Source organism: Anabrus simplex, chromosome 2 (assembly GCF_040414725.1).
Source record: "Anabrus simplex isolate iqAnaSimp1 chromosome 2, ASM4041472v1, whole genome shotgun sequence".
NCBI classification, from domain to species: domain Eukaryota; kingdom Metazoa; phylum Arthropoda; class Insecta; order Orthoptera; family Tettigoniidae; genus Anabrus; species Anabrus simplex.
The window spans coordinates 199,773,153-199,799,882 of record NC_090266.1 but is presented as its reverse complement, the minus strand read 5'-3'; the positions used below and the strand labels follow the sequence as shown (position 1 = coordinate 199,799,882).

General features: G+C 37.3%; 1 protein-coding gene across 1 annotated transcript in view; it reads left to right on the top strand.

Annotated features, from left to right (window-relative positions):
* Nucleotides 1-26,730, top strand: part of LOC136864007 (vacuolar protein sorting-associated protein 4) — a 212,515-nt gene that overhangs the window by 54,109 nt on the left and 131,676 nt on the right. The window contains exon 4 of the mRNA XM_067140502.2: nt 3,551-3,689. Within this exon, the coding sequence (XP_066996603.2) occupies nt 3,551-3,689 (139 nt within the window). The remainder of the gene's footprint in view (nt 1-3,550; nt 3,690-26,730) is intronic.

Here is a 26,730-nt window from a genome sequence, read left to right as displayed (position 1 = left end):
ATTTCTTCTTAATCTGCTTACCCGCCAGGGTCGGCTTTTCCCTCCGACTGAGTGAGGGGTCCCACCTCTACGGCCTCAAGGGCAGTGTCCTGGAGCTTCAGACTACGGGTCGGGTATGAAAGTGGGGAGGATGACCAGTACCTCACCGAGACGGCCTCGCCTGCTATGCTGAACAGGGGCCTTGGTGGGGGATGGGATGACTGGAAGGGATAGACAAGGAAGAGGGAAGGAAACGACCGTGGCCTTGAGTTAGGTACCATTCCTGCATTTGCCTGGAGGAGAAGTGGGAAACCACGGAAAACCACTTCCAGTATGGCTGAGGTGGGAATCAAACCTACCTTTACTCAGTTGACCTCCCAAGGCTGCGTGCACCCCGTTCCAGCCCTCGTACCACTTTTCAAATTTCGTGGCAGAGCCGGGAATCGAACCCGGGCCTCCGGGGGTGGCAGCTAATCACACTAACCACAAAGGTGGACTGCATATATTAATTTTAAAATAATTCCATTCATTTAAGGTTTACACAATATTAAAATTGCGTTTTCTCTTTCATCTTCACCAACAAAGTAAATCTGCAAAAATTCAGGATCTTGATGAGCATTTGGCAATAGACTGCCTATGGAATGATAAATTTGACCTTGCACTTTGAAAGTTGGCATACAGCCATGTTGGATGACTTGTTTAGCACCAAATGATTGCTAATGACGCATGCGCGCGCCGATCATAATGAGGGAAGGACTGGTATTGCTTTCACCTAGCCTGTTTTACCAGTTATACGGCAGAAATAATCCCTTTAAACTGTAAGCGGCAGCATAACTCACTAACAAACTATAAAACGGAAATAATTCTCCTTGATAAAACAATATTCCTATGTTTAAAAAAAGTCGCCAAGAGGTAGATTCGGACCTGTATCCGTGCAGTCTGCAGTCCGTTGACTTAACCGTTGCACTATCACCGTTGCGAGACCTAAGTGCTCATTAATTTGCTCACAAACATCGTATATGTAGGTTTATATACTGGTAAATGCATTTTATTTTCATTAAGGACTGGGTTGATTACCGTCTTGAAACACACAGAAGCGGAGTGAATTGGTGCATACACTTGTATGTTGAAAAGTGCCGTGGCCATTTTTCTAATAAATGACTGACCACTCCATGACGAAAGAGGTGCGATTTCAGCGCTAAATAGTGGAAACAATTGGAATTTGCGATCCGAATGAGAAACCGAATGCAAACGGAAACAATCGGTTGTAACGGCAGTTGACGACTATCAAATAATTCGGTAGTTTTCATTCGATAGTCCCATCGCTACCAGCGTTAGTGGGTACGGTTAACACATCCCTTTCTTATGAGTCTAGTGTCAGACCTAAGATGAAATGCTGGTTAAGAGCAAATGCCTGGAAAGCCTTACATCTGATCTGTTTTTGACATTTTTGACATGCTCTGTTGGTGGAAAATATCTAATTCCCTCCATGGGAATTTAGAATTTTCCATTCGGAATTGCTAGGCGGGCAATAATTCCATTGTGGAGATTTATCTCCCGTATGCACTTATCAGACTGTGCCTCTTATAAGGGCTTCTGATAAGTTCACCTGCATACACCGCAGTGTCAGTGGGTAGGGTCTGACACATCCCACTCTTATGAGTCTAGTGTCAGACCTAAGATGAAACGCTGCTTAATAGAGCAAACGCCTGGAAAGCCTTACATCTGATCTATTTTTGACATTTTTGACATGCTCTATGGGTGAAAAGTATCTAATTCCCTCCATGGGAATTTAGAATTTTCCATGCATAAGTTGTACAGAACATTGACGTAAATTTTAAGGCAAGTGCATGAAGTCTGGGAAATTCTTGTGGATGAACACCTTTGTAAAAGGAAATCAAATCACCGTTGTAGTGCTAGTACCTCTCATTTAGGATTGTGTTGCACTGCAGTTTTATCAGCTCTGTTTGGAAATACGATGGTGGTTTTTCAGGGCGCGCTGAAAATGGGGTCATAAATATTTCAAGTTGAGGTGCCATATCATTCATTTATTTGAATCGGGCATCGTACAAAGTCTGTAACAGCGTCTGATAGTCTTCAACATTTTCATAAGTAGACAAATGTAATGATTTTAATGAAGTAAAATTTTCAAAATTTCTGGCTTCAAGCTGACTTTTCAGTAACAAACTCTGCATTTTGAAAGCCTTAATTCTGTCACACATGGTGCTGATCAATGTGTTTCTCCCTTGCAATGAAATATTTAAACCGTTCAAATAAGACTATGTCCGCCAAGAAAGCGAGGTCAGCTACCCATTGTTTATTCTGCAAAGTTGGTTGTGGAGAACCATTCATCTCCATGAACAAAGCAATTTCTTTCAGTTATTGCAAAGAAGGTTGCTAGCACTTTCGCGCAACTTAACCAGCGCACAATACAATAAAAGGGAATGTCGCTACATTCTGCCTTGAGATCTTTTAACAATTCTGTGAACTGCCGATGGTTCAAACCTTACTTTCTGCAGAAATGTACACATTTTGACACAGTATCCATAACAGTTTTAAAGTTGTGAAAGTTTTTTTGCACATAATTGTTCTTGATGTAAAACACAGTGTACTGCGTGGACTAGGTGGGGGAAGAGGGAAACGGTGCTGCTGAGTGTAGCGCTGGTGATCACCAGCACTAAGTGCTCGAGTTGGAAAGGCCTGGTGTATAGTCACACGGCGGGAAAGATAATAGTATTCAGAATCATTCGCAGCATGTGTTCACAGTGCATTAGTACCATGCCGGATGCTAGCAGAGACATATCAACCTCATGACTATCTCACACATTTGTTAGGATGCAGAACAAAATATTGGTAGGGGCAGCTGATTAACTTGTTTTTTCGGTTTTGTTTTTCAGAGTGTTGTCATAGAAAGTTTGGTTCATTTTCTTTTGTCATTTTCAGCCATCTCAAGTGTTTTGAGGAGGAATAATTAAATTAGTTTTGAAAAGGGATGATTATACAAAAAATAACATCTTACATGGCTATTAACATTCGTAATTGGAATTGTTCAAACTAGCCTATACTCCCTTATGCTCGTAATACGGAGTCACAGACAATGTGGAATTGTCCACCTGTCTGAGAGACAACCATGATGTCTGATGAGAATGAGAAGGCTCTTTTGGACACAGCTCGCAATAACTTACAAGTATATGTGCATTGCACAAAGTAAGAATTCATAATGAGGTGACAACACACTTGCCAAACGTAACTCAATGAAGACATCAAATGTGATTTATTTACAATATTCAGGAGAATGCTGAAGGTTCAAATTTTGCGTTAAATCCCCTTGGAAAGGATTTTTTTTCGTTTTCCATTTTAACGCAAGAGGCGAAAATGCTAAAATTTTGCTTCTGGTAAGGCCACTTTCTGCCCTAATATAGTCCTAATCAGTTATATATGAACTAGTATTTACCTCCTAATATAAGTTATCAGACATTTTATTACACATATGTGGTTGATGACCATGATGTTCCAAGCACGTAAATGAAATAATTGTTCATGTATTTCAAACATCTTTTCAATATTTCAGATGAAGCTCAAGGAGAACGTGCTAAAGATAGCATTCGCAGTAAATGCTTGCAGTATTTGGATCGAGCCGAAAAGTTGAAGGAGTATTTGTCCAAAGGAAAATCTAAGAAACCTGTGAAAGCTGGAGAATCAAGCTCCAAGTATGTATTGCTTTTGTTGCATACTGTAAATTTTTTATGAATACAGAGGGGCTTTTGTTTCAGATTTCTTCAAAAATGGCATTTTGAGATATTTGCTTAAATTTGTATTGTATTTCTGAATATTTCCTTAATGGATAGTAGATGCAAAAGAAGCTATTTCTACTTTCTGGTGAAAATGAGTCGGCACAGGGATGTTAGGTTTTTGAGATACTTGTAATTTTTTGATGGATTTGCTTATGGCAGTTTGGTTAAGTATACATCAAACAGAAAACTTGGTATTGGTTGCAAACTCTGCAATTTCTGTGTGGCACAGTGTTGCAGAAACTACAGTAATTGCAAAGCAAACCTGTCTGTCATGTTACATAACATTATTTCATGCTTGATATCAGATGAGGTACATTGTTCTGGGTTAATTGTAAATCTTAGAAACAATAGAGTCCCTCTAATTTGACCCCTGCTAATACAGAAACTTGGTTAATCCAAACTAACATTTTAAAAGCATAAAAATTGTAATGAAATGAAAAGAAAAATTCTGAATGAAAATTATTTTTATTGTCCATGTGTAAAATCAATATAGGCCTATAGTAATATTGTACTTGGTATTGCAATAGTATTTTGAAGCAGAAATTTAATTATTAATATTTAGAAATTTCATGATCCGTATTGAAGTGGGATTACAATATTTGAAATTAAGAGGGTTCCTCCTATTCAATACAAAGATGTTTATTAACGTGAAAGAATCACATATCGTTCACATGAGGTACTAGTTGTCGAAAATTGTTTCATTCAATGCGATCAATATTTCAACCCTAACTATAATTTAAATGAAATTTCCGAGAAATCTAATATTCTTTATGATCTCTTAATTAAATGGTTAAGAAATATTAGACCACCTAAAAACAATTCGATCTTTCAAACCATACGCAGTACATATCCACATCATTTACCCCCACTACCACATCCTTCCGCTCACCTTAGCTCCGTGACAGTTGCTCCGCCTCTACCCCTCCCCTCTCCCCCCTTCCGCCTTGCCCCTTAACCTTATAATCGCATCTATCAGTCCAGCTCTGTCCGCTGATCACTCAGGCTGCTCAAAGTGAGTTCGTTTCTACTATTCTCTCGGTTTTTCTAGACTTTTGTTTTTGATCTTTCCTTCCGATCTTTTGCCTAATTCGACTTTTAATTTCTTCCCCAGGTTCCTTAACCCATATTGAAGTGGGAATTAATTCTTTTTTGGATCTAACCAAGTTCATGTTTACGTTTATTTTTCGGAACCAAACTACAGAACACACATAGTGTCAACTTCATATGACATTAAACTCCGCAGCATAATTTAACAGTTTTAGAAAACTAAAGATATATACAAGCTGGACAAACAGCCATGAGTATACAACAACGGAGTCATCATTTTAAAGGATTTCGAAATGAAATTCAACTTCATAATGTACCATATTTTATTTTATATTCATCTGTGCAAGTGTTATAGTGTGTTTAAAGTTGTTTTAAGGTTTTATTGTGTTTGCCCGATTTGACTTTGTGGCTGATGATGGCACATATTTGGTGCCGAAACTAGTACCTCATGTGAACGATATGTGATTCTTTCACGTTAATAAACATCTTTGTATTGAATAGGAATTTAAGTAAAAGAATGTAACAGAATTAATTATTAAGTTATTAATAGTATTGGCAAGGTGGAGTTAATTAACAGTGATTTTCAGTGATGGTTAGATTTAAGCCAATACTTACCATAGCAAACTCGACCATAATGGTTAAAGTAATAAATGTGGTCATAGCTTGTATCGCTACATATTGATGAAATCGTGCTATCAGTGTTAGATCACAATTAAAGTGCATGATAGGTTTAATTGGCAGTGACATGGCCATTTTCTGACATATGGGAGATAAGACATCCTGGATTATATCAAAAGAGGAAATGGGTTACGGCTTACAAATTCAGAAGAATACGGGAGTTCCCATGTAACACTGGAGAGTTGGCACCCATTATTCACCCACTGTGGGCTATTCGTTCCTGTTGGCCATTTTTGCTCTTTATGTAACACTAGCAAGATACCCGTGCTTCGCTACGGTATTATACTGAAATTTATAATTGAATGCTTATTGTTTTAGATATATAATCCGCCGAAATTTGTGATCTGACTCGTTTTCGGCGAGAATCCACCAAAATTCCCGATCTGACTCGTTTTCTATTAGATTACGGCGTGTCTCCTCCCATTTTTCAATCTTCCTTTCCAGCAATCGATTTTGTACTTCCCGGGCTAGGCTCAGGTATTCCTCCCGGTCAGTTGGGTCCGTAAATCTTTGCCATCTTTTCCTATAATCATTTTTAATATGGATAAAATCCTTCAGAAGATACGGCGTGGTGTCATATTGGGTGCCTTGGCGGCACTGAACACGCGGCCGGACTGCATTCTTAGTCATTAGCTGTCCAGGAGCCGTTTCCAGCGCGTCAGCACATTTGACGACGGTCCGGAACATTATTATTATTATTATTATTATTATTATTATTATTATTATTATTATTATTATTATTATTACTATTATTATTATTATTATTATTATTATTATTATTATGTGTAGCTGGAATGGTTGATGACAGGGAAAACCGGAGTATCCGGAGAAAAACCTGTCCCGCCTCCGTTTTGTCCAGCACGAATGTCACATGGAGTGACCGGGATTTGAACCACGGAACCCAGCTGTGAGAGGCCGGCGCGCTGCCGCCTGAGCCACGGAGGATCCTTATAAGTACATTAATAACAGTAAAATCAATTGGTCTCACCTCCTTCTACACCCCACCGCCGTTAAGTTTATTTACCGCACCCCCCCCCCAAAAAAAAATTAAAAGAAGGTTTGTTTCTTTATGTTTAAGTAATATTCCAAACACCAATGTTCACGTCTATTACCTTTAGTTTTGAGGTATAAGTATCCCCATAAAAGTAATTTACTTTTTTCATTTCATTTCACACTACTCCCCCCCCCCCACCTAAGTGAACTTTCCCGCAAAAATACTTGTTTCTTTAATAGTAAAGGATCTTCTAAATACCAATTATCACGACTCTAAATTTCTCAGTTTTTTATTTATGTGTCCTCATGAAAGGAAATCGACTCCTTTACACTCCCGCCCTCCAAGATGGTTTCCCGCCCAAAACACGTTTTTCTTTGTTTTTAAAGGAGATCCAAATACGAATTTTCACGTCTGTAACAACTTTAGTTTTTATTAGATGTATGTATTCTCATACAATTAAGCCAATTAATTTTTCAATTCTTTCATTCCCCCCCGCCCTTCTTCATTGGATTTTAAGAGAATACGTGTTTCATTACCTTTAAAGCAGATTGAAAATATCAAATTTCACGTCTGTAACATCTTCATTTTTGATATATCAGTAGCCTAAATAAAAGAATTCAACACCATTTTCAGTCACTTTTACCGCCCCCCCCCCCCTCCGCCAAAGTGATATTTCCGAAAACTAAAAATACACGTTTCTTTATGTTTAATAGAGATAAAAAATACCATTTTTCACTTCTGTAACATGTTAAGTTTTTTTTAGATATACTGTAAAAATTCTCATTTTAAAATTTCACCCCTTTTGAGTTCCCCTTAAGTGGAGTTTCCAAAAACAAATCACCTATGTTTCTTTACATTTACAGGAGATTCCAAACACCCACTTTTTACGTCTGTAACATTTTACGTTTCCAAGATATTCTGTAGATATAGTCTTTCAAAAAATTCACCCCAATTTGTCACTCCTATTTAACCGCCATTAATTGGATTTTCCAAAAACTAAAAAATACGTGTTTCTTTATTTTTAAAGGAGATCCAATATACAAATTTTCAGTTCTGTAATATCTTTCGTTTCTGACATATATGTATCCTCATTAAAGGCATTCAACCCATTTTTCACCCTTTTACACCCCTCCTATTGGGATTTACAGGAAACAAAAAAAATACGTGTTCCTTTATTTTTAGAGGAGATTCCAACTACCAATTTTTACATCTGTAAATTTTAAAGTTTTAAGATGTAGACACACTCATTTTAAAAAATTCACCCCCCCTTTTCACCCCCCAATACTTGGATTTTCCAAAAACAAAAAAATACGTGTTTCTTTACTTTTAAAGTAGATTACAAATACCAATTTCAAGGTCTGTAATATCTTCAGGTTCTGAAATATAAGTAGCCTCGTTAAAGGCATTCAACCCATTATTCACCCTTTTACACCCTTCTTATTGGGATTTTCCGAAAACAAAAGAATACGTGTTTCTTTATTTTTAAAGGAGATTCTAAATACCAATTTTTACATCTATAAACTTTAAATGTTTTGAGATATAGATACACAAATTTTTAAAAATCACCCCTTTTCACCCCCCCCAATTAATTGGATTTTCCAAAAACAAAGAAATACGTGTTTCTTTTTAAGGGAGATCCCAAACACCAATTTTCATGTCTGTAATATCTTCAGGTTCTGAAATATAAGTAGACTCATGAAAGGCATTCGACCCCTTCTTCAACCTTTTCCACCCTTCCTATTAGGATTTTCCGAAAACAAAATATACGTGTTTCTTTATTTTTAAAGGAGATTCTAAATACCAATTTTCACATCTATAACGTTTAAAAGTTTTGAGATATAGATACACTCATTTTAAAATATTACCCCCTTTTCCCCCCTCCCTTAATTGGATTTTCCAGAAACAAAAAAATACGTGTTTCTTTATTTTTAAAGGAGATCCCAAACACCGATTTTCAGGTCTGTAATATCTTCAGTTTCTGAGATATAAGTAGCCTCATTAAAGGCATTCAACCCTTTTTCCACCCCTTTTCACTCCTCCTATTGCGATTTTCCGAAAACAAAAAAATACGTGTTTCTTTATTTTTAATGAAGATTCTAAATACCAGTTTTTACATCTGCAAACTTTAAAAGTTTGGAGATATAGATTCACTCATTTTAAAAATTCACCCCCTTTTCACCCTCCCATTAATTGGCTTTTGCAAAAACAAAAAAATACGTGTTCCTTTATTTTTAAAAGAGATCAAAAGTACCAATTTTCAGGTCTGTAATTTCTTCAGTTTCTGAGATATAAGTACCGGTATCCTGATTAAAGGCATTCAACCCCTTTTTCACCCCTTTTCACCGCTCCTATTGGGATTTTCTGAAATCTAAAAAATACGTGTTTCCTTATTTTCAAAGAAGATTCTAAATACCAATTTTTACATTTGTAAACTTTTAAAGTTTTGAGATATAGGTGCACTCATTTTAAAAATTCACCCCCCCTTTTCACCCCCTTGGCAACGGAATATCCAAAAATCCTCTCTTAGCGTGCACCTACATCTTAATATGAATGTATTCCCAAAATTTCATTTCATTATGTCCAGTAGTTTTGGCTCGGCGATGATGAATCAGTCAGTCAGGACAAGCTATTTTATATATATATAGATTTCTTTGGCATGTGCTATATGTACCTAACGAGACCTAATAACTGAAAGCCTACTTGAAAAACATAATACAGTCAGTAAGCGATAAATGTTAAATTAGAAATTCAGTCAGTTGCTTAGTGAGGATTCGGTTCTCATGGCACTGTCATGTGCTGACTGATTGTGTTGTTCTTATTGAGATGTTGTGATTCTGAAGTCATGATTTTTTTCCTTTATTTTGGCTCTCCCTAGTAATATATGAAAAATAGTAATTTTATATAAATGAATAGCACGCTAAAGTCAGTTGCTCATGTGATGCTCTGTAACAGTTGTTTGGTAAGTTGTGCAAAACCACAGTAAAAATGTTATCTGGATTGTTTTGATACATTTTGTGTGTAATGTAGTTTGTATATTAAGTTTAGGTTATGTTATATTTTTGTTATATCAAAATTGGTACCATGTTTTTATTATATTATAGATTGTTTCTCTGTTGGGACAGACATTTGCTCTCTGTTGATGTAATAAAATGATTGTGTAGCGGTGTGCACTTGCCAGTGTGGGCAATGAAGGTGTTTTAGTATCTGATGTCATGAGTAGTAGATGATCATTATAAAACCTTGTCCAGATACAAACAGGTTATGGGCCCAGAAATACAGAGACAATAAATGATCAGTTGAGAGTTTAAAGAGACATTAAGCAACAAGGTAAAAGTGTGAAAACTGGGCGAGTTGGCCGTGCGGTTAGGGGCGTGCATCTGTGAACTTGCATCCAGGCGATAGTGGATTCGAACCCCACTATCAGCAGCTCTGAAAATGATTTTCCATAATTTCCCATTTTCACACAAAGCAAATGCTGGGGCTGTATCTTAATTAAGGCCATGGCCACTTCCTTCCCACTCTTAGGCCTTTCCTCTCCCATCGTCGCCATAAGACCTATCTGTATCAGTGCGACATTAAAAAAAAAGAACCGCAATGCCAATATCCATCCCATTATAATCATCTTTAAAAGACACAATTTAAGAATAGCCTTTAAAACTTCATGCAATAATGCCACTATCCTGCATAATACTAAATCCATTAATGAAAACAACAAATACAACCACTCAGGAGTATACCGAATGAAATGCAATATATGTGAGACCAGTTACATCGGACACACTGGCAGGAGTTTCTTCATCTGGTATAATGAACACTTAAATGCTGTACAACACAATCGTTTCTCATCCAAAGGACAACACATGGAAGAATTTGAACATAAATATTTTTAACATTGAAAGCGATATGGCAATTCTAAGTATAAATTCTAAGGGCCCTTTGCTCAATATATTGGAGGAATTTTACATCAATATGGATCAATATGCCAACCCAAATGTTAATCTTAATTTAATAACAGAAAACACAAACATCCTTTTCAATGCCACCATCCCTCCGTTATTGCGGTTCTTTTTTTAAATGTCGCACTGACACAGATAGGTCTTAAAGAGAGTTAATAAACAGAAACAAGAACACACAACCAAGACTCTGCAGGACACGCCCCCTCCTACCTCAGCCCATCCCCAAGCCTTCTCCCTTGCTTCACCACCTTTCCCTTCCACTCACAATTAAAATATCAAGGAAGGTTCAACCTTTTCAATACAAAACGTGTTGCATAAGATGTTCACAACATAATATTTATTAAATAGTTAGAACCGGTTTCGACGCTCATTGCGTCATCATCAGCTACAAATATCACAAATGGGCAAAGTACATGTCATAAAAATTGCATTAATAACTCTTGCATGGCTGAATACAAATGGTAGACTGCTTTTTCTTAAAAGCTAGAAGCACTTGAGTAAAATATGATGTGATGTGACACATAAAAACATAGTAGTTTGATGGGTAAGTGTTGTGCATAAAATTGAACTGATGCTTTGAACATAAAAGTCTGAATATGATGATAAAACGATGTGGTAAAAACAAAGTAGTAAAATTGTCCACTCTTCTGTTGTTCGATTCAGGCACATAAGTCCAGGTCCGATGTTATATAGCAATACCAACAAAAAGATTTTGTCGAGGCCGGGACACCTGATTTTGGGCGATTGAATAAGGTTGATCTTCGAATTAGTCTCAGCTCAACAGGGTGGTGAGTCTTTAAAGAAAGGAAAGAAAAACGAAGTTAGTGAAATGGAAATCTAAATGGAGTCGCGGCCAAGGATGATAGGATATGAGACTCACCTTGTTTAGCGTGCTGAGTGTGTGGTGGAAGAAGAGTTGTGGACAAGTGAGATGGGTGTGACTGAGTAGCGAAGTTAGAGTGAGAGGGGTGGAAAGGGGGGGAGGGGGGAGGGGAAGTGGAGAGGAGAGGGGTAGGGAGGCGGAGTTTAAGGCGGGTCAGGAGGGCGGAGTGGCAGTGGTGTGGGTCGTAAAAGAGTACTGTGGAGAGCGTGAAAGATCGATTTTCCTCCCGTGGTTTTTATACCTCTAAAGACTTCTATTAGGAAGTCGAAAAGTATGTTGGATTTTTCTGAGATTTCGTTAAGATTTAAGTTAGGGTTAAAAAATTGGTCTCCACTGTCGCAATACCTAGCCCTCATCGTATAAGAGGCAGTGCACGTAGACAGGCTAGAGACAGCAAGAAAGTAACACGCACATACAATGTTTTTATTACAGACTTCAAAGACATTCTCTGATGGAAAATTTCTTTTGTTTCTTCTATTTATATAATACGACACAGCACAATTTTCCAACAGATCACAATTATGGAAAAGGGAACATTTTCACCATCCCACTTCAGGTAATGAGGCATTAAACTTAGACAACTTGACCTTGAGCAAATTACATGAAGATTTTAAACTTATTCACCCCTTCAAAACACACAACTTGCACCTGTTTTATTGTAGAAGTCAAAGTATGTTAAAAACATCAAGACAAGTGATACTTCATTACTAAACTTTTAGAAAACATAGACTTCCTACTGATGCAAGTTTTATAAAAACATAGTATCATTTAAATTAGAAATAAGACTTTTTCAAAACTTAAAACAAGAGTATTTAACATTGTAATACAGAAGAAAAAAAAGAGAGAGAGAGAACACACATCAGGATCAGGGACATCATAATGAACTGTTGAACAATTTTAGACTTCTACATTTCTCATCCAAGCACATTTTAACACTGCAATGTATCAATATAACTTAGAATTAGTCATCTAAAATTAGAATAAGTAGTGTTTTAACATTATATGTTATTTTTAAGAAAGATCAAGGTTCTTCAGCAGCTGAAGATGACACATACATAGGGTCAAAACCGGTACTGTAATGTAAAAGGTTTTAACCCTCTTGGAGCCAAGAGCCGATCTGGTCGGCTGCTCCCCATCAGCTGGAAGAGGCCAGAGCTCCGCTCCACTCTACTGCTGTAAAGTGCCAGGCCGTTTTCAGTGGAAATACATGTATTTTAAAATTCGCGTATATCTACCGGTGTATAGCAAATACCGGCATGAAATTTTCTACATATCGACTACGTAGAATAAGAAACTGGTTTGGAGTGATATAAAGAGTCAAAGACGTTTTATTGTTGATTTATAGTTGTCGATAACGTTTATTTTTAGGAAGAGAAAAATATTTTCGCACTTTCTCTCTCAATATCTACTTTGAAAAAATAATTTACGATTCAAAAGAATATACGTAATTATGTATAATGTATTTCTGAATACAATTCTATAGAATAACTATTTTGAACGAGAAAAATAAAAACGTAAAAAATAAAAATTCAAACATATGTCACTAGTAAAAACAAGACAATTTTACTCACCGATAAAATTCGTGTGTATGTATCGATGTTTGGCAAATACTGACAACAAATTTTCTACGTGCGGACAACACAGTATTAAAATAATTCTGAATTATTAAATAAGTAAAAAATAGTAGTTGATATTATAGTTTTTGTTTTCAGAAAAAATAGTTTCTCGTTTTCGGTTTTAGTATATATAAGAAAAATAATTTTACAATACAACAGAATTTACGAAATTAAGAAATGTATGACACTAAAGCCGTGTTTTGCTTTGACCTACTAAGCGACCGCTGCTCAGTTCGGTACCTGCAGTTTACGAGGTGAATCATGGTCAGTGAGACGGATCCTCTCAGTAATTATTCTTGGTTTTCCAGACCGGGGTTGCCCTCTCACCCTCAGATATCTCCTCAATTGCAATCACTTAGGGTCACTTAGATTGAGCGAACCTCGAACCAACCCTCAGGACCAGGCGAAAATTCTTGACCTGGGCAGGAATCGAACCCATGACCTCCGGGTGAGAGGCAGGCACGCTACACTTGGCCCGCGGAGACCGGCATTTAGGTAATGGTAGGGGACTATATGTGACTATAAGGTTTAGCAGGGAATAAGTGAAAAGTAAATTGAAGTATGATAAGGGTGGAGAATCAGACGGTAGGGCATGTTTAGGTCCAAGAACTTCCTTGAGGAATGTTGTCTGGTTCATTGGGGCAAATTTCCACAAAATGTTCTCCAGAGACATCATCATCATATTCGTTATCACTAGTTTCATCTACCACCATATTCAGAGTAGCTTTAGTGCTGTTAGACACAATTAAACGTCTCTTCTTTAGCTGCGGTGATTCCGCGGATGTGTCTGGTATAATTTTGTTGCTACTCTCTGAACTAAATTTCTTAGCTATCCGATAAATCATCCGCGTTAACTTCGCACTGTTCCAAATACTGCATTAATTTATTGTCATCAATACCTGCTGAAAATATATCACGGGAACAACATGCCATTTTCCTGTTACAAATCCACTCGCTGCAAGGAGCAATCTTTTACTGACCAGTTAGCGGTATTTGTAAACACAGGAAATGACTTGTGAAAGGTATAACACCCTCTTAGAACTGCCAAAGCAAGGCCAGGCACACAATAACTTGTAGTCCCTTTACTACAGGCTGTAACAAAAGTATGCACGTCACTATAGGTTGCCTCAAAATTATGTATATCACAGAATTTTAAGCTGGCTGATGTAATCGGCTCTGGCAACTTAAAGGGCGGGTGCTCGCACTACTGCCTGGCACCAAGAGAGTTAAATACCTTATAATAAATAATAGTATTGATTAGGTGGAAAGTCCAATCTTTGTACTTGTGACCAACTACAATTTTCACTTTACAGAGGAAATTTAATTTGTCCTCCTATTCAATACATACAGATCTCCATCTTTAGGTGGAGTTATATTAATCATACACTACCGCTCATTAATTTCAATTCTGTAGATAAGGTCTTATACCATGGGTACGGTTAAGGAAGCAAAGGAATAGTACAACAGTTGTACACATGTCATGATTTTTGTTTGTGGTCATCGAGATACAATAGTATCCAGCAAACAATGTTGTGTACATAAACGTTATGTACCTATCGACAGACGCCGCATTTGGTGCACCTGTGTTGTTCCCTGTAGTGATGTGATATCTGCAGCGAACGGCAAGCATTGCTACTATGCATAACATGTGGTTCCTGCATGTCAGATCCACGAGTGGAGATATTCATAGAAAAACATGCTGTAATTGTAGCACTTAGCGAAGCAGGTTTATCTATTTGCCAAATTGTGAAACAGTGTAGTGTGTCTATAGGGGGAGTGCAATACACCCTTCACCGCCAGAAGACAACAGGTAGCAATAAGGACATACCACGACCAGGACGACCTCGTAAAACAACTAAAAGTGATGATAAATATATCGGAATTACCAGTAAGAGAAGTAGATTCAAAACAGCGCCCCAAATTCATGCAGAATTTGTAGAAATGAACGACAGCAATGTCTGTTTTCAACAGTAAAAAGGAGACTGATTGAAGCCAGCTTGAAAGGATGTGTCACAGCAAGAAAACCCCTTCTAAGACCTAAAAATAAACAGAAGAGACTTGAATGGGCTAGAAAACATTGTAATTGGACATCGGATGAGTGGACGAAGGTGTTATTCACTGATGAATCGAAGTTCAGGATTTTTGGAACCAGAAGGAAAATGTTTGTTCGCCGATTTGTAGGGGAAAGGGTAGCCCAGCAGTGTGTTCTACCTACAGTTAAACACTGTGGAGGTTCTATTATGGTTTGGGGATGTTTTGCTGGAGATAGAGTTGGCGACATTGTGAAAATAGAAGGATGTATGGATCAGAAGCAGTACCACCGCATACTTCAGTATCATGCAATACCAAGTGGATTGCGCTTAATAGGGAAAGGGTTCACCTTACAACAGGATAATGACCCAAAACATCGGTCGGCATACTGTACGAACTACATTGGATCGGAGGAAAAATAGAAAGTACTGAAATATATGGTATGGCCGTCCCAAAGCCCTGATTATAATCCCATTGAAACGGTCGGGGATGAAGTGGACCGACGTATCGGGGAAGTTAATATATCCAGCAAGGAACTTCTCTGGAATATTGTTAAGGATGTGTGGAATCATATAAATTCACGATACCTACAAAAACTGATTGACCGCATGCCTCGAGTTTTGTGAGGCAGTCATTAAATCCAAAGGAGGATACTTTGATGAAAGTAAAATATAATGAATGTGATTGTATTATATATGTGTAAGTTAATATAATTATCTTTTCTGAGAAATAACGTTTGATTTGTGTTGTACATCTGAAATATCAGGGTGTGTTGAAATTAATGAGCTGTAGTGTACATGTTTCAGCTTTTTTGAGCCATCTTCAGTGAAAAAAAGTTACAATATTTTGCACAATTGATGCTAAAAGAATATGTTAAAACATAATTAAGAAGAGAGTGAAACTGAATGAGACAGGTTGGAATTAAAACGGTAAGTAATTATTGCGAGGTTGTGGACCTCTTAATCTAGACGTGCTGAGTGTTACAATTAAAAACAAGGACGAATTCTCTGTGCTAAAATTTAAAATGAGTTCTGTCTTTGAGTCACAATCACGAATAGTTAAGAGGGCAGCGAAAAATGGAGAAACTATGTTTGAGAATAAAACAAATGCTAGGTAAAATGTATGTGACTCACAGTGGAAACCGCCAATGAAGTTCAAATTTATCAAATAGTTGCCCTCTCGAACGGCCTGACCTTCTCAATATAGCGGTTCTGCTTTCACTCGCTTTCACTTTGTAAAGTGGAAACCGTCAACACGGAATGATTTTAATATCTTGCAACTACAATTATCAGACCTGAAGGCATGTATGTATACAGGGTGTAGCCATTCCACCGACAAACTTTCGGAGGTTGTTCAGGGATACCTTCTGTGTATGTTGGTATAAGAGACCTGTTGTCTCCGGTGGCTTATTGCAGAGTAATTGCATTTAGTTTTGTTTGTTGCCCCAGTTAACTTTGTATCTGTATTGCACTGAAAATAGTAGTGTTCTTTGTTTTACATCTGTCCTAAATGCCAGGTTGGAATTTTGTCCTGCAAGAGTTCTTTAACATGGACTAAGCCAGTGACATAGTGTTACCTTTAAAACAGGCTTTACTGTACAGTACACTGATAGAACAGATTGAACACACTATGATACGTACAGTACGTGTTTCGTCTGAGGGTTGTCGTGTTACTCTGTGTTTTAAGTTTTGGTTATTGCATTACTCTGGGTTTTGTGTTGTACAGTTTAGTTATTGAATATTGCAGGCTTTTTCACTGTTGTGAAAGTATTTTCACTGAAGCAAACCAAATAAATCATAATTACATTATTACTCTGTAACGAGCCACCGGAGACCATGGGTCCCTTACACCAATATACTCAGAAGGTATCCCTGAACAACTTCTGAAAGTTTGTCGGTGGATTTGGGCTTCACCCTGCAGATATCTGATGAAATTGCTATTAGGTAGTTGCGTTTTCTTTAAATTATGATTGATTTATATTGCATGTGTTCAAGCGGAAGTGATTTTATTATCTATTGGTTATTTTGTATATTCAGTAATGTTACAATTACTTCTATTAGCGATTTGGTTGTTTCTGCCACGTTAATGATATACCTGATTACATGGTAGCCCATTTAGAAGCGTGCCTTGAGATGCATCAAGAATAGTGACGTCAGTCTCGAGTATCTCAAACAAGAGTTACACCCATCACTAATTAATTGCTAATTAGGGGCATGGATTGTTTTGGTCTATGTAGGATGGATGGCAGGATGATTTAAGATTGTTTACTTGTTAATATTTCATGGGAACATAAGTTACTTTATTTTCGTAACATATTTAGTTGTGGTTTAGATTTACCTTGGGGAACAGTGACTGACATAGCAAAGGTGGTAATTGGATGTCATTAGCACAAGAGTTGTATTTTTTTACAGGCACTACAAGAACTAGATGCTTGACTGCAAAGTTAATAAAAAAATGTTAGCGCAACAATCCATTGTAGACACAGAAGACGTTTAACTAAATTCGAGGGGAAAGCCTTTCTCCAACATTTGATAGCTTTGTTTTAGTCTGAGAGATTAAAAAAAAAAATGCTATTTGTTCAGGGCGTCGACCCATGTTGTTCTTTTGCCCCTACTGGCCAGTGTTGCCAACCCGTAAATCTTTTCTCCGCCAAATTTTAATTGAAAATCCGCTAAGTTGCACTAAATTTCGCACTGAAGCAAAATAGCATATACCAGCTGTTTTAATAAGATTAACTCAACACTCACCATTTTCAGAACAGGAGTTCATAATCCCCTCCTCCCCACACTATATGCTCTGAAGCAGATGTGCTGGGTTGTGGTCCTGTGGTTTCATATGAAGCCGCATGGTACTATTCTTTTTCAAAGTATATGCTGGCAGTTCACAGCAGCAAAGCACATACAGAAATTTTCAACTCTATTTCAAAAGTCATTTTCGCTTTCATTACTGTTTTCATTGTTTTTGATAAGTGCGAAAAGAAATAATGTCAAACAATTTTGCATCTATATTGCACTACAAATAGACACACCATCCGTATTTGGGATCATTGGGAAGCTCAATCAACTAGTCTTTTAAAGTTTAATTATTTAACCACTCTTTATGAAATATCTGACTACTTTTTAACTTTTTTTTTGACATATTGACGTACCAAAAAGAACCTGATGTCGAAAGAAGCATGTTATCAAATACGACACTACCCGGTTCATCAAGAGTACAGTAACGATTGTAACAAATTCTGACTGCGCTGGGCTGAGTGGTTCAGATGGTTAAGGCGCTGGCCTTCTAACCCCAACTTGGCAGGTTCGATCCTGACTCAGTCCGGTGGTATTTGAAGGTGCTCAAATACGACAGCCTCGTGTTGGTAGATTTACTGGCAAGTAAAAGAACTCCTACAGGACTAAATTCCGGCACCTCGGCGTCTCCGAAGACCATAAAAGTAGTTTGTGGGACGTAAAGCAAATAACATTAATTCTGACTGAGGCTGTGGACCAGAGGTGGTCTAGAAAACGAGTCGTAGTATGCAGGATAAGTTCAATACAACGAGAATAAGTAGACTATTATGCCGTAGAAAGTTCTATATTATATTTTTCTCCTGGTGAGGAAAGGTGATATTGTTACCGCTGAAAATCCGTCAAAAAATCCGCTGTCCGCTAAATGGAAAATTTATCCGCTGTTCCATTTAAAAATCCACTGAGTTGGCAACACTGCTACTGGCACCATATTGTATGAACCTGCTGTGAAGGCCCTTCAGGAACTCTGAAAAGTAGTGGCAAAAGGAGCTCTGGTTAAGACGCAGCAGGTCGTTATGCTACTTAGGTTCCAAAATGGGTAAAAAATAAATAAATAAATGCAATTTAATTTTAATCTTATACCAGTTGTATAGTATTATTTGAAGTAATTCCATATACTGTATATGAGTTGACTATTTTTGTAAGTACAGGAGATGTAAGTAGAATTTTGTAAACAATATAAATTTATTAAGGATGAGCTGTGTGTTTAATAGAAGAAATTGTTAGCGTAAATTGTATAATATTGTATTCTAGGAAAATTTTCTTCTCTTGTTAATCTAAAATTTAGTGCTTGACAATAATGTATTTTAGTGTACCATTTGCCACCGAGGTAGACACCTCATTTGCAAATAGAGAGATTTTTATTTTTTTATTTTATTTAAGTGGAATGGCGGTAGTGTGGAATGTTGTGTGTGAGGAAAGGAAGATTAAGGACGTATCAAACACCCAGTCTCCAGGCCAGGGATATAAATCATTACAATTAAAAACCCCTGACCTGGCCGGGAATCGAACCCGGGGATGCCGCGTGACAGGCGGATGCGTTGCCCCCTACACCGCGGGGCCGGACCTATGAGAGATAAAGTGAGATAGTTTAAATATGTCAATTAATTAGATAAATCACAATTTGAGTGATAAAGTAAATCCACGTTATTATCTTGAATGTTAACTTGGAAGTTTTAATTTTTTTTGGGTGGGGAATTAAATTCAGTAAAGAAAAAGGGAATTCCTCGATTTAAATGAACTTAGCTTGCCAAATGTGATGTTCAGCATTTGTTTGATTTTAATATTTTGAGTTTATTAAACACCAGAAGTGCTGGAGACATACTGAATGAATCTTTGTCCATCACCCACAGTAACTTAAACCTTGTATAGGCCATCAGCCACAGTACCATAAACCTTGTTTTGGTCATCAGCCACAAACACCTGAATCTGTAATGTAATACTTGATAGTTATCAGTCCATGACACAGTTGTAGGTCACTCCCGACTCAATTAAGGGTCCGTGCCACATAACCAATACCCTGCGTGGCATACGCCGATTGGACTGCCTTAATTATAACAAGAGTCCCAAGCTTGTGTCACTAGAGCTGGACTACCATCAGTCAAGATGATATTTCTTACATGCAACCTTGCATGGAAGACAAATTAAGGGACTTCCAGAGTTTTTCTCTTACCAGTCATCCTAACATAAAGGAATTAAAGTACCCCTTCACCCAGTTAGATGAATACCTCCTGAAATCATGTGACTGCCTTCATTTAATTTCAGATTTATTTAATGATTAACTTCACTATAATTCATGAAGCCATCCAATTTTATTTCAAATGTTGTTGTATGTTTATTGCAATAGTTCTTCTCTTGCAATTAATACATAATTGAACTAGCTCATCTCAGCCTTTAATTCCAAGTAATTACGAAAATCCTGAACATCCATAGGATCTGTCAGCAAGCAATGAAGAGCCCGTAAGTGATCCTGTAGAGAAGAATCTCATGATCATGATACCAACAAATGTAAGATAATGTATATTTTTATTGTGGCATATCCCTGTCCAAGGATTCAGTATGTATGTGAAAATATAAAAGATTCAGGAAATATTGGTTACTGTTCATTTTAACAGTTGCTGTGCAGTTTGTAAGTTAATTTTGAAAATCAGGTAAATAGGTGCTGTACAAAGAAATGCCAGCCCCATGGTGTAGGGTAGCATGCCTGTCTCTTACCTGGAGGCCCCGGGTTCATTTTCTGGCCAGGTCAGGGATTCTTACCTCGATCTGCGGGCTGGTTCGAGGTCCACTCAGTCAGTAAAATTATTTCAAGAACAAAATTCAGTGTCCACCTATTCAATACAATTACATTCTGTAGTGATTACATCCTACATGAATTACAAACACTAATTAGGAACGTGTTTCGCCCCAGTTTTGGGCATCTTCAGCCTAATATAATCTTAAACATTAGAACTTAAAACTAAATACAATGGTCTTATGCTAAAAAATTTTTTATAAACAGTTGTGTTTCAGGTGATATTTACATAGTTTGCAATGTGTACATTAATTAAAACCCAGAGTTTGTGACAAGGAAGCAATTAAAATTATCTTACAATGACTAGAAATTGTCCAAAGCGTAAATTGGAACTACTCCTACTGTATGGATGAAAGTTTATGCAAATGTGTTCACATTGACTAGAAATTGACCACAGCGTAAATTGGAACTTCTCCAACTGTATGGATGAAACATTAGGTTGAAGGTTTATACTGTTGCGTTCGTTCAAAGGTGGTTATGGTCACCTATGTCGTAAGTATACTGTTACAAAACCGGAACCATGGTATAATTTACATGTAATTAATCTCATAATAGAACCGTATTGAGGACAATATATTCAAATTATAAAATTCTTTTATTAACAGCCACCTACTCAATACAATACATTACTCATTGAATTATAAAATAATCATGAGGTGTCTTAAATAATGGAACATGTTTCGTTCGACATAGCGAACATCATCAGCCGTTAATTTACAAAGATTAGGTCAGGGTCCTGAGCTGAAATGATAAAAAATGTTAAAAGAGTGACACTGCCATAATAAAAAGTAAAATGATAACATTAGACTTGAAATTGTAACAATATGTACAGATTAACAGCAAGTATTTGTAGTGGAATACATTGAACGATGGTAGTCTGTAAAGTGAAAACAATCATGAGGTTGTTAAAGTAAAAAAAATATAGATATAGTGGATCTTAAAATATATGTCAATGCGTGAAGCGTGGATTAATTGTTGACGATGGAGTTCTTAAATTGAGCAAAAACAAAAGTTGAAATAGAGTTTATTGAATAGTACGAGTCAAACTGAACCAGTTAAAAGGCGCATGGCGACGAAACTAAGGTTGATATGACGTTGAACTCCAGTAGTTAAGAATCCTGTAGGAGAGCCAAACACAATGCCAGAAGGAAATACAAGTTGAACTAGTCCGTATTTACACGCTAGCAGTAAAATTAATCGTATACAACGTAGGACATCAATGTGGACTCGTTAAAGAGTAACTATAATCTTGAAAGTAGGGAGAGTTCCAGCAAACCAGAGATGGATGGAGCAGATTATGGCACACTTGGAGTTAGAAATCTGGAATGAAAGAAAAGGGAGGAAAAATAGTTATGTTATAACGAAAAAAAAAAAAAAAAAAATTGAAAAAGGAGGCAAAGGCCCCATTCACAATGCAAACGTAACCGTAAACTTAACGACGTAACGTAACCGTAAAATTAACGTACAATTTGTGGTATTCACAATGGAGGAACGTAACATTAATGTAAAGAGTACACAGCAGCCAATCAAATTTAGCACGGAAGTCGGGTTTTGGGCTATCTCGCAGTTTTATATTTCAGTAGCTCAATGGAATCAAACAACGTGGTAGCGGAATTCATATTACTTCAAACATCTATTGCTTTGCTCCTGGGAGCTGTGTAGGCCTGCGGTACCTAAAAAGGCGATCTAAACAACGGTGCAGAAAATGTGTTCATCCCTTGAATCAAAGAAGTACGGTATCTCAGGGCGATTTCGGTAATCTACTGTAAGAAATGACCCTCATCAGTTCGTTTTGGACATGTGGATGAAACCTCAATTGTTTGCCTTGCTTACGATTTGCTTCCCCTTTTCTAATAAAAAGAAATGTAAAGTCTCCTTTACCGACATCTACGAGTATGACCCTGTCTATCACACCCCGATGAGATGTTTGGATGATATCGTTTTCGTAAACTAGTAGTCCGTCATAATGTTAAGAAATATACAGGGACACTGTTTAATTTATGACAGGGATTGTCTCTCGTCCATTCGCCAGCGCTGCGAGCTTGTCTCCCGCCATTTACCATCAGATTTCATTGCTACAGGATATTTATTTCCACCCATTATTTTTCGGTACAGCGTATTTGCAATTCTTTTTCCTTCTATCATACATAGCCTATACACAAAGATTATTTTGAAAGAGAATTACAAGTGTTTCGTCGAAAGAAGTCATTATATCGTGCACAACACACAATGTTTATCTCTGCTCTGATTGGCTGGTTCTTAAAGTTAACATAAAATTAACCGGAAGAGCTTGGAGTTTGCAATCCCTTAATTTTACGGACTCGCAGTTGAGTTTACGTCGGCGCATTGTGAATGGTTCCATTAGATAAGATGGCCGCTAACTTCTAAGTTAACGTTAATTTTAAGTTTACGTTACGTTACGTTTACATTGTGAATGGGGCTTTACCCTTGGGACTAGTGTGAGGTGTTCGCTAACGTTGGCTGCGTGAAGCAGACTGGCGAGTAACCTTATTGCTGCTTCTAGTGTTGTATGTATGTATACGTAGAGGCGGGGAGTGAGTCATGTGAGGAGGAGGGGTGACCGATTCCTTGGGCGGGTCGGGTATTTGTGGAGGGGGTGTCGTATGAGAGGGCAGTAGAGTAGTAGTTGTTGTATTATTAACAGTTGTATAATTAAAGATTCTCGTAAAGTTATTATTATTTATATTGAAATGAAAGAATAGTTCTGGAATTTTCTCGATTATTGGACTTTTAATCTCTGAAGTATCATTTAAATTTTGATGTCCGTTAAAATGCTGGTCTAGGAATATGTAGATGTTCTCAAACTCTGTCATAAGTTTACTTTTATTGACGTATTTCAAGATTTGAAGGTCTTTTTCAATTGTAGTAAAACTGTGGCCAGTCTCTTCCATATGGGTGCTCATGGCGGAATACTTTTTATGTTTCGAAGCGTTGTAGTGTTCAAGGTATCTGGTCAAAAAGCTACGTCCAGTCTGTCCGATATAGGAGAATCCACAATGGGTGCATTTAAGCCTATAGATACCAGAGTTCGAGAATTTATTGTGATTAATGTTAACTATATTTGAATTGAACAATATATTACGGTTCGTATATCGGGTTCTATAAGCGATATTAATATCGTATTTCTTTAGAGGGTGAGTAACTTGAAATAGGCGTGGATTCGTGTAGGTGAAGGGAGCATATTTTGTTTTTTTAGGCTTGTCCGGAATCAATTTCGTTGCGGTTTTTAATTTTATCTTAATGATTTTATTAATCATTAAGGGATTATAGCCGTTAATGGTATAATGCCGATCTTGTTGGGTTTGAATATTCCTTTAGAAAGAAGTATGGTTGGATGGTAGTATTTTATAGGTTCCAACGTCTATGTTGGAACATATTGTTAATATCATTCATTAGTCAGGTGCTCATCTGATAAAATGTTCCTGGAATTTTGTGACATTCCTGTCGGATTAATGTTCCCATTGGTGCATTGTTCAACCTTTGGGAGGATTTATGAGTATTGTCTGTAACTGAATGAGAGAAAAAAAGGAATTTAGAATGATGAATGTAGAGCCCACATAATAATTGTAAAGATGAAATTGTTATACCCCATAAAATTGGACGAACATACTTGTCCAGTCAGATGTTAGCTGGATCCACTTGTTCCGGTTGTGTCTGAACGATTAACCTTGTTACTTCTAGTGAAGTATTGATGCGGTAATGGAGGGGTGGAGCGTAGAGGGGAAAGGGGAGTGAGTTTTAACTTGTGCGCCTGTGTTATTGCCAGAGAGGCGTTACTCAAATTGGATTGGGCGGGCCCAGCATTAGGCGTGTCAGCTGGAGCGCATGCGTGCTGTGACTGACGTCTCTGGTAATAACACAGGCGCACAAGTTAAAACTCACTCCCCTTTCCCCTCTATGCTCCACCCCTTCGTTACCGCATCAATACTTCACTTGAAGTAACAAGGTTCAGACACAATCGGAACAAGTGGATCCAGCTAACATCTGACTGGACAAGTAAGTTCGTCCACTTTTATGGGGTATAACACTTTCATCTTTACAACTACTATGTGGGCTCTACATTCATCATTCTAAATTCTTTTTTTTCTCTTACTCAGTTACAGACAATGCTCATAAATCCTCCAAAAGGTTGAACAATGCACCAACAGGAACATTAATCCGACGAATGACATATAATTCCAGGAACATTTTATCAGATGAGCACCTGACTAATGGATGATATTAACAATATGTTCCAGCATACACGTTTTAACCTATAAAATACCACCATCCAACCATGCTTCTTTCTAAAGGAATATTCAAACCCAACAAGATCGGCATTATACCATGGTTCCTGTTTTGTAACAGTATACTTACGACATAGGTGACCATAACCACCTTTGAACGAACACAACTGTATAAACCTACCTAATGTTTCATCCATACAGTTGGAGAAGCTCCAATTTACACTGTGGTCAATTTCTAGTCAATGTGAACACATTTGCATAAACTTTCATCCATACAGTAGGAGAAGTTCCAATTTACACATTGGACAATTTCTAGTCATTGTAAGATAATTTTCATTGCTTCCTTGTCACAAATTCTGGATTTTAATTAATATACACATTTAAACCATGTAAATATCACTTAAAGCACAACTTTTTGTAAAATTTTTTAGCATAAGACCATTGTATTTAGTTTTAAGTTCTAATGTTTAATAGGTTTAAGATTATACTAAGATTATATTAGGCTGAAGATGCTCAAAACTAGGGCGAAACATGTTCCTAATTAGTGTTTGTAATTCATGTAGGATTTAATCACTATAGAATATAATTGTATTGAATAGGTGGTCACAGTAAATTTTATTCTTGAAAGAATTTCTTTTTGTTATCTTCAATATGGAACAAAATGAGATTAGTTACTTGTCCACTCAGTCTACGAGATTAGAATTAAGGAGCTATCTGATGGTGGGATGGCGGCCCCAGTCTAGGAAGCGAAGAATAACTGCCGAGAGGATTTGTTGTACTGACTACACAACACCTCATAATCTGCAGGCCTTCGGGCTTAGCAGCTGTCACTTGGTAGGCATGGCATTTCAGGGCTGTTGTGCTATGAGGTTTGGTTTGATTTGGTGTGGTACAAAAACATAGGCAAAATATTATTTGTTGTAAGCACCCTAGTACCCACGATGAACTTATTTTTCTTCCCTCTTTTGATATATGTAATTAAAAAAATGTAGGCATTTTACCTAATGTCCACTCTCTATTTATAATATAGGTCCTCAGAAAAATCATGTGCATCAAGAATGACATGTTATTTTTGAGAGTTTGTTGATGCAGTCATTGAAACTTAGGAATGACATGTAAGAAACTCAAAAGAATAACCTGATGAACTTCATGAGGGTTTTTGATGTTGGTATTTGTAAACACAGGAAATGACTTGTGAAAGGTATAACACCCTCTTAGAACTGCCAAAGCAAGGCCAGGCACACAATAACTTGTAGTCCCTTTACTACAGGCACGTCACTATAGGTTGCCTCAAAATTATGTATATCACAGAATTTTAAGCCGGCTGATGTAATCGGCTCTGGCAACTTCCGACTGGATTGTTAAAGGCCGACCAGATCGGCTCTGGCAATTTAAAGGGCGGATGCTCGCACTACTGCCTGGCACCAAGAGAGTTAAATACCTTATAATAAATAATAGTATTGATTAGGTGGAAAGTCCAATCTTTGTGCTTGTGACCAACTACAATTTTCACTTTACAGAGGAAATTTAATTTGTCCTCCTATTCAATACATACAGATCTCCATCTTTAGGTGGAGTTATATTAATCATACACTACCGCTCATTAATTTCAATTCTGTAGATAAGGTCTTATACCGTGGGTACGGTTAAGGAAGCAAAGGAATAGTACAACGTGTTGACAGTGTTGTACTTTGAGAGCTTTAGGAGAAGTGAATGGCAATACCAGACAATTCTGGATATTATCCGGACTGCTTCTAGTGCCTTAATGGCTGCTTGGCTGTCTGTAAAAATGAAAATGTTTCTTATTCCTACAGTTCATTTTCAGATTTTCTTCAAGACATCACTTCAAGCTATCACTTCAGCTTGAAAGACTGTAGTGTGTTTCCCTATGCTCATCTGAATTGATCCCTCAGGTCTACCCC